At 43.6% G+C, this 9,652-nt stretch overlaps 1 protein-coding gene across 1 annotated transcript in view; it reads left to right on the top strand.

The window, feature by feature from the left end:
- psme4b (proteasome activator subunit 4b) overlaps window positions 1-9,652 on the top strand; it is a 187,974-nt gene that overhangs the window by 129,305 nt on the left and 49,017 nt on the right. Inside the window, 2 exon segments of the mRNA XM_055149918.1 lie at window positions 351-442; window positions 7,597-7,728. Of these exon segments, the coding sequence (XP_055005893.1) occupies window positions 351-442; window positions 7,597-7,728 (224 nt within the window).

The following is a 9,652-nucleotide window of genomic DNA, read 5'->3' as shown; positions in this document are numbered from 1 at the left end:
AATCTACTACCACTACTATTACTACTACTACTACTGCTACTACTAAGGTTGTTTAGAATGATTTTTAGCTGTATCAGAACACAAACATCACATTTTCAACATCATAAATTGAAAAAAAAACAAACTTCCCCGCCATTTTAACATCGTAATCATACTCGTCTTTGTTGTTCCTGAATAGCTTTAGAACGATCTTGAGCCGTTATCAGAACACACACATCACATTTTCCGCGTCATAAATTGCCCCCGTGTTTTCTCTGTCCCCTTGTTTAGCGCAGAGCAGAGGTCCTGTGTCTGAGGCTGCTGCTGTTGTCTGAGTGTGACCTGGTTTATTTTTATCCTTGGTCCCGCAGGAAGGCCGCGACCCCCGGAAGCTGCACTGGCTGTTGGAGCTGCTGATGGAGAGCCCCCTGAGCGGAGAGGGCGGCTCCTTCAGGGACGCCAGGTAATTATGTCCCTCACAGGCCGCCGTACCTCCACCAGTCGGATTTTTATTACTCTTCTGTTTTTTCACTTTGCTTTTGAAGTTAGTTTTAAAGGTGTATTGTGTAACTTTTGTGGTGGAGGGCCTGAGAATGTTTCACAGTATGGCATTAAACCTTTCTATCTTGATGGAGACCAAACCAGACCCAGTTGCAGGTCAGATCTGTGGAGAGGCGATCCTACTTTGAATGCCTAGTTTGAATGCTTGCTTTTTTAGGTATTTTTGAGCTTGTAATGTAATACAGTGGTCTCTCGTTTATCGCGTGGGTTACGTTCTAAAAAATAACCCGCGATAGGTGAAATATTTTACAATTATTATATCTGTTTTAAGGCTGTAAAACCCCTCACCACACACTTTATACACTTTTCTCATACAGGACAGTTACAACCCTTTTTGCATCCTTCTTAAAACTTATTGCTGCTGTTGTTCTTTTGTTATTTTCCTCCTTCTTTATGTAACGAACCAAAGTTTAATTTATTCCGTAATGGAGCTCTACAGCGCAGAGTCCTGCATGGGTCCATTTTTGGAGACCCGCACAGCAACGCATCCGCCTGTTAACACGAGATTATATCAAACTTTTGCGCTGCCTATGCCACAGACTGAACCATGTCTAAACCAGGACTAACCCAAGACTAATTTAGGACTAATTCCAGGACTGAAGAGGAGTACTAAACCAGGACTGAACTAGGACTCACTGTCGGGACAGGCTCGGAGGTGACCACAGGAGAAAGTCCCAAGATTAGTCTGGTTTAGCCCTGATTTAGTCCTGACCCACCCGTGTGTAATCACTACCTGCCCACATACACGCCCGTAATCAGGACGCAGGGGGAGGGACACAACACGCATTCATACACTGTAAAAAAAAAAAAAAAAAAAAGCATGCAAAATTGCACTAAAATAAAATTGGGGAAACAGCCAGACCACAAAAGGTGAAGCACAATATAGCGACGGACGACTGTACATGTAAAGTAGAGCTGTTCAAATCAGGCAAGAAATCTAGGGGTAATAATGGACTCAGACTTGAACTTTAACAGCCACATCAAATCAATAACATCTGCAGCCTTTTACCATCTAAAAAACTTAGCAAAAATCAAAGGTTTACTGTCTAAATCAGACTTGGAGAAACTTATCCATGCGTTTATCTCCAGTAGGTTAGATACTGTAATGTTCTGCTCACTGGTCTCTCCAAACGAGCTGTGAGACGCTGCAGAACATCCAGAACGCTGCAGCTCGGGTCCTTACTCGAACTAGGAAGTACGAGCACATAAGTCCTGTGCTCAGGTCTCTGCACTGGCTCCTGTGCCTCAGAGAATAGACTTTAAAGCAGCTCTGGTTTGTACAAGTCTCTCCATGCCGAGCACCAAAGTCCATCTGTGACATGTTAGTGTCATATGAACCATCTCGCACTCTGAGGAGACTCAGGGACCGGCCTCCTGCTGGTGCCCAGAGTCAGAACTAAACAAGGGGAGTCAGCGTTTCAGGTTCACGCAGCTAAAACCTGGAACAGTCTGAACATGTGAGACAGACTCTTCTGTGACGCTGTTTAAATCCAGACTCAAAACATTTCTGTTTAACTGTGCATATAACTGAAAGGTTTTCATTCCGCACTCTTCTCTCCAATTTATGTCTCTTTTTTCATTTTAATCTTCATGATTATTTATGTTTTGATTTGTTTTTATTATGATTTTAATGTATTTCTTATTCTGTAAAGCACTTTGAATTACTTTGTGTACGAATTATGCTATACAAATAAACTTGCCTTGCCTTGCTTTTAATATCATACTGTGGAACATTTCAAGCAAAGCAATGACATATCCATAGAAACAAGCAAGTGACCGTGCCCCCATCTAAAAAGTTACATAGTGCACTTTTAATATTGTTTTGAAAGCCACAGTATATAATGTTTTTAGCCATAATAGACAAACATATTTTGCGGTGTGCTTACGTCTCCACAAACCTGGCTTTGACTGCTCGTTTCCATGGAAATACACTACCGGTTAAAAGTTTTAGAACACCACACTTGTTCTAGGTTTTTACGGTTTCCTGTTGACCAAAATGTATTCTAAACTTTTGATTCCTGAAAGTGTTCACCTTTGGCAGATATAACAGCTGAACACACTCGTGGCTCGTTCTTTCTTCAACAGAAATCAAATATTCTTCAGAAAGTTCTTCTCAAGTCTGTTGCAGAAGTTCCCATAAATGTGTGGCACTTGTAGGTTTCTTGTCTTTCACTCTTCTGTCCAGTTCATCCCCAAACCAGCTGGATGGGGTTTAAGTCTGGACACTGTGCTGGACACTCCATGTTTTCAAACTTTACCTAACTAACTTACTAACTTTTACTTGTTCTTTTTTCCTGAGGTAGTTTTGGCAGAGCTTGGACTTGTGTTTTATTATCTTGTATCGTTTTTTTTTTTAACCTCTGGCTGATCAGTTCTTACCTTTGTACCATTTCAAGGTCTTCATTAGACTTGCACAACTTGAATTACAATAAGTAACTGGAAAAATTATGGTGTTCTAAAACTTTTGACGGGTAGTGTGAATAATCTTCCACAGTAATGGTATAAAACCCATCTATCTCTAAGTAGAATGTACCAAAATATAGTTTTTTTTCTATCTATCCATCCATTTTCTCCTGCTTATCTGGGGCCAGAGTCTAAGCAGGGACTCCCAAACTTCTTTCACCCCAGACACTCCCTCTGGCTCCTCTAGGCAGACCCCAAGGCGTTCCCAGGCCAGCTTAGAGATATAGTCCCTCCAGCATGTACAGGGTCTTCCCCGGGGCCTCCTTCCAATGGGACATGCCCAGAACACCTCCCGGAATTTTACGTTTTTTATTTTTTTGGAATCATACAGGGGATTTACCACCTTCAGAAAATGATATATCTAATTTTTAACATAGCTGTAGACGCTTGTAGTGTTTCTAAACTGAACATCTGTTTTCTAAAGGCTGGTACTGTTCCATACGTTGGCTGCGATGCATTTTCTGTCTGAAACTTTGCGTTCGCCTCCAAGCATCGCGAATCATGAAAAACCAGGACTGTTTTGCCATCGACAACTAATCTCCTTGTTAGAAAAACTTAATCACGCTGTAGCACTGTTGTGTAGTTTACCGATGTAGCAATTACTGCCAAAATTAGCACACTAACTAACTAACAAGCACGTAATTTAACATGTCTTAAATTTAATGTTGAAGGACTAATAAAAACGCTGACTAGTTTACTGCTAAAATAATCAATCGATGTAGCTCGAGGGTGTTTGGTTGAGAAGCCAAGATATGAAGATGTGATTGATGATTTGTTTAGCCGCCACAGACTAAAAAATAAGACGTGGGCACTCGGTGGAGTTTGCATTATTGAGACCAAACCTGCTGACTCACTTCTGCGCAAGGCCAAATTACTACACGATCTTTTAAAAAAAAAACTTTGAACTTTATACAGTGATTTTGTTAGATATGAATTAAGTAAATAGGAGGATGTGATTTTAACCGATGTGGCTTTAATCTGATGCACGTTTGAATGACGAGTGAGACTTTCCTTCACAACATGATACAATCTGCGTGTTGATCTGGAGTATTTGTCAGGGGTCGGGTTTCGGAGCCGCTGCCGTGGTAACCTGAGCCGACATGTGCTGAGCGTGCATCCTGTTAAACCGACCACAGTGCCCCACCCCATCACCCCCGCCCTCTCTCCACCACTTTCTTTCTCTCCTTCTGTTTCTTTTTTCTCTCTCTCCACCTCCCTCCCTCCCTCTCTGTCCTTCTCTCTTTTTTCTCTCTAATTTTCTCTCTTCCCCCTCTCTCCCCATCTTCCTCATCTCTCTTTCCCTCATTCTCTCCAACTCCCTTCTCCTCCTCTCTGTCTCTCTTCCTTCACTCTTTCTCTCTCTATCCCTCTTCCTTCTCTCTCTTTCTCTTCCTCCTCCTCTCTGTCTCTCTTCCTTCACTCTTTCTCTCTCTATCGCTCTTCCTTCTCTCTCTTTCTCTTCCTCCTCCTCTCTGTCTCTCTTCCTTCACTCTTTCTCTCTCTATCGCTCTTCCTTCTCTCTCTTTCTCTTCCTCCTCCTCTCTTTCTCTCTCTCCATCTTCACCCTCCTTAATTTCTCTGTCTTTCTCTCTTCTCCTTGTCTCTTCCTTCTCTCTTTCTCCCTCCTCTGTCTCTCCATCTCTCCATCCATCCATCTCCGCCCTCCTTCTCTCAATTGCTCTCTCTCCCTCTTCCTTCTCTCTCTTTCTCTTCCTCCTCTTCTGTCTTTTTCTCTCCATCTTCACCCTCTTTCTCTCTCTCCTCCTTCTCTCGCTCTCTCCCTCTATCTTCTCTCTCTTTCTCCCTTTTTCCTCTTTCTCCTCTTCTCTGTCTCTCTCTCGTTTCGTTCTCTCCGGGTCCGTCCTCTCTCTCTCTTCCTCTCTCCTCCTCCTTCTCCTCTCCTCTTCTCTGTCTCTCTCGTTCCTCCTCTTCTCACTCCAGATCTGTCCTCTCTCTCTTTCCCTCTCTCTCCATCTCCACCCTCCTTCTGTTTTTCTCTCTCTCCACCTCCACTCTTTTTCTTCCTTCTCTTTGTCCTCCTCCCTCTCTCTCCATCTCTCCATCCATCCATCTCCGCCCTCCTTCTCTCCATTGCTCTCTCTCCCTCGTCCTTCTCTCTCTTTCTCTTCCTCCTCCTCTCTGTCTCTCTTTCTCTCTCTCCAACTTCACCCTCTTTCTCTCCCTCTCCCTTCTCTCTCTTTCTCCCTTTTCCTCTTTCTCCTCTTCTCTGTCTCTCTCTTGCTTCGTTCTCTCCGGGTCCATCCTCTCACTCTCTTCCTCTCTCCTCCTCCTTCTCCTCTCCTCTTCTCCGTCTCTCTCGTTCCTCCTCTTCTCACTCCAGATCTGTCCTCTCTCTCTTTCTCTCTCTCTCCATCTCCACCCTCCTTCTGTCTTTCTCTCTCTCTTCCTCCACTCTTTTTCTTCCTTCTCTTTGTCCTCCTCCCTCTCTCTCCATCTCTCCATCCATCCATCTCCGCCCTCCTTCTCTCCACTGCTCTCTCTCCCTCTTCCTTCTCTCTCTTTCTCTTCCTCCTCCTCTCTGTCTCTCTTTCTCTCTCTCCATCTTCACCGTCTCTTTCTCCCTTTTCCTCTTTCTCCTCTTCTCTGTCTCTCTCTCGTTTCGTTCTCTCCGGGTCCGTCCTCTCTCTCTCTTTCTCTCTCCTCCTCCTTCTCCTCTCCTCTTCTCCGTCTCTCTCGTTCCTCCTCTTCTCACTCCAGATCTGTCCTCTCTCTCTTTCTCTCTCTCTCCATCTCCACCCTCCTTCTGTCTTTCTCTCTCTCTTCCTCCACTCTTTTTCTTCCTTCTCTTTGTCCTCCTCCCTCTCTCCATCTCTCCATCCATCCATCTCCGCCCTCCTTCTCTCCATTACTCTCTCTTCCTCTTCCTTCTCTCTCTTTCTCTTCCTCCTCCTCTCTGTCTCTCTTTCTCTCTCTCCATCTTCACCCTCTTTCTCTCCCTCTCCCTTCTCTCTCTTTCTCCCTTTTCCTCTTTCTCCTCTTCTCTGTCTCTCTCTCGCTTCGTTCTCTCCGGGTCCGTCCTCTCTCTCTCTTCCTCTCTTCCTCCTCCTTCTCCTCTCCTCTTCTCCGTCTCTCTCGTTCCTCCTCTTCTCACTCCAGATCTGTCCTCTCTCTCTTTCTCTCTCTCTCCATCTCCACCCTCCTTCTGTTTTTCTCTCTCTCCACCTCCACTCTTTTTCTTCCTTCTCTTTGTCCTCCTCCCTCTCTCTCCATCTCTCCATCCATCCATCTCCGCCCTCCTTCTCTCCATTGCTCTCTCTCGCTCTTCCTTCTCTCTCTTTCTCTTCCTCCTCCTCTCTGTCTCTCTTTCTCTCTCTCCATCTTCACCCTCTTTCTCTCCCTCTCCCTTCTCTCTCTTTCTCCCTTTTTCCTCTTTCTCCTCTTCTCTGTCTCTCTCTCGTTTCGTTCTCTCCGGGTCCATCCTCTCTCTCTTTCTCTCTCCTCTTCTCTGTCTCTCTCGTTCCTCCTCTTCTCTCTCCAGATCTGTCCTCTCTCTCTCTTTCTCTCTCTCTCCATCTCCACCCTCCTTCTGTCTTTCTCTCTCTCTTCCTCCACTCTTTTTCTTCCTTCTCTTTGTCCTCCTCCCTCTCTCTCCATCTCTCCATCCATCCATCTCCGCCCTCCTTCTCTCCATTGCTCTCTCTCCCTCGTCCTTCTCTCTCTTTCTCTTCCTCCTCCTCTCTGTCTCTCTTTCTCTCTCTCCATCTTCACCCTCTTTCTCTCCTCTCCCTTCTCTTCTTTTTCTCCCTTTTCCTCTTTCTCCTCTTCTCTGTCTCTCTCTCGTTTCATTCTCTCCGGGTCCGTCCTCTCTCTCTCTTTCTCTCTCCTCCTCCTTCTCCTCTCCTCTTCTCCGTCTCTCTCGTTCCTCCTCTTCTCACTCCAGATCTGTCCTCTCTCTCTTTCCCTCTCTCTCCATCTTCACCCTCCTTCTGTCTTTCTCTCTCTCTTCCTCCACTCTTTTTCTTCCTTTTCTTTGTCCTCCTCTCTCTGTCTCCACCTTCGCCCTCCTTCTCTGTCTTTCTCTCTCCTCCTCCTCCCCCCTGTCTCTCTCTTTCCTTCTCCTTCTCTCTCCATGTCCCTCCACACTCTCTCTCTCTCTCTCATCTCTCCCTCTCTCCACATCTCTCCATCCTCTCTCCTCCTCCTCTCCTCCCGTGTGAATGTAACTCTGTATAATTAGGTCAAAACTATTATGTTATATTTTGTGATGTCATTAAGTGGTAATCTAAGAAATGCACCGCGTTATCGAAGCTCCTGCGCTGCACCTCCACCGAGCTCCTTCTCATCATTCCACCTGTCCAGACTCTCATTTCGATGCTTGCAGCTATTGTTTTTAGCCTCTTTTAAACTGCTCCAATCCTCAGTGCACCGGTAAAGGGTCACATAGAATTATTAACGGTGCTCTATGCAAATTTTAGTTGAGGATCCAGCACCTTTTGTCTCTGTGAAGATGATATTGCTTTGCCTGAAATGTTCTACGACAAAAAATTTACCTTTATATTGGTCATTAAAAGTTGATTTAATTACTAATTGAGCCTCTGAAACGACTGACGTGATTTTTCGTTCCTGTGTTAGTCTGCTGTACGTGCTCCAGGGAGGACTGGCCCAGCAGCAGTGGAGAGTGTCCGAGTTGCTGCACCGTCTCCTTGTTTACCTGGAGCCCAAACTCACCCATGTGTATAAGGACGTGAGGGAGCGCATCGGCAGGTACGGCAAAAATCTCTCCCACTGTGCCTCGTTCAAAATAATAGGGGAGTAGTAATAGCAGTAGCAGTAGCGTTGGCTTTTTGTATGGTGTATGTATGTATGTATGTATGGTGTATTTTCAAGAAATACACAACTAGAAAATTAAAATGTTGAGCCTGATCCTGAACCTGAAAGTCCTTTATTCCACTATGATTACATAGAGGAGCAATAATTATATATATTTTTTTTTTTTTCACACCAAATTAGAGCAGGGCAATTAATCACATTTTAATCAAGATCCTGATTCAGTCATTTCTAATTGTCAATAATCAGCTAGGGTCAATATAACATTTATTTTATTGTTTTATCATATTGCCCTGCTGCAACTGTACTTTAATTTTCTATTACTGAACTTTAATACTTACTAGGGATGTAACAATAACCGAAATATTGTGATATCGTATCGTCGAAAGTCTCACAATAATATCGTGGGCTGTCACAATATATCGAATTACAAGTTCCTTTGCTTAAATGCATGGTTTTATAGTAGCAACAGCTTATAAACATCGGGAACTACATATCCCATGATTCATTTCAGCGCAGACAACATGAAGATATTAGAGGCGTATACGATACAATATCATAACGGTACGAACCTCACGGTACGATATTTATTGCGATATCATGGGAAAGCTCACGATATGGTGGGGAGGCTCACGATTAGGGATGTAACGATATCCAAATCTCGCAGTACGATATTTATTGCGATGTACATCTCACGGTACGATATTTATTGTGATATTTTGTGGAGGCTGCGAACAAAAGTGTGAATATGCTACTTCTTCCTCTTAAAATGCCTTGACAAGACTTAATCCAAAGAACTAAGACTTAAAAGTGCTTAGAACTGTTATTTCTTGTAGTCTACACTGAAATGGAGCAAAGGATCAGGGTCTATGTAGTTCCCTTTAGCTATTGCTGCACCATAACTCTTAATTTAAGCAAAGAGACTTGTAATTCGATACATAGTGATGAGAACTCTGACGACACGATATCACGATATTTTGGTTATTGTTACATCCCTAGAAGACATGTTTTTTACTTGAATTCTTGGGATTATGATGGAAATAATTCACCCCAAAATCTTGTCAGGGTATTTTAAAAGCAAAAAAGTGTCCTGTCTACAATTATATCAGCCTCTTCAAAATATCGCAATAAATATCGTACTGTGAGATGCATATCGTGATAATATCGTACCGAGAGATTTGGATATCGTTACATCCCTACTAGTACTTACTGTATTACTTTAAAAGCACACTGTGTAACTTTTCTGGTGGAGGGTCTGTCACCTGCTTGTCCATTGGAGATGTTTTTGCTTTGCCCAAAATGTTCCACTATATGGCATTAAAGTCATCTATCTTGCTCTGAAAAGTTGAAAAGTTACACAACGCAGCTTTAACACATTTAGAAACTGTACTGTTCATTAGTATTGCTGGATTTTAAAGTTGTATTGTGTAACTTTTCTGGTGTAGGGTCCATCGCTTTGTCTGGAATGTTCCGCAGTATGGCATTAAACCTTTCTATCTTCATGGAGACCAAACCAGACCAAGTTAGAATGCCGGTTTTTCTAATGCATTTTTGAGCTATAAAACCACCTGTAATTTATTAAATATAAGGTAGAACTGTTTAAAGTCATACTGTGGAACATTCCAGGCAGAGCAGTGACATCTCCATAGCAACAAGCAGGTGAGCAGTATAAATAGTAGCAGTGTGTAATAGTATCCTAAGCTCACTCAGGTGTACGGGGACATGAGGGGCACGTTGGCAGGTACCGGACACTCGCTGTCTCTTCCACTTTGGTTTAATGACGTCCAAATGGGCTAATCTCATCAGGCCAATTTCTCTGTTTACGATCTTAGAGAGACAGCTGTAATACTTCCGCTCGCCA

Source organism: Boleophthalmus pectinirostris, unplaced genomic scaffold (assembly GCF_026225935.1).
Source record: "Boleophthalmus pectinirostris isolate CB_2022bp ecotype Guang Dong unplaced genomic scaffold, ASM2622593v1 HiC_scaffold_14, whole genome shotgun sequence".
NCBI classification, from domain to species: domain Eukaryota; kingdom Metazoa; phylum Chordata; class Actinopteri; order Gobiiformes; family Gobiidae; genus Boleophthalmus; species Boleophthalmus pectinirostris.
The sequence above is the reverse complement of the archived record's forward strand: the minus strand, read 5'-3'. Positions and strand labels throughout refer to the sequence as shown.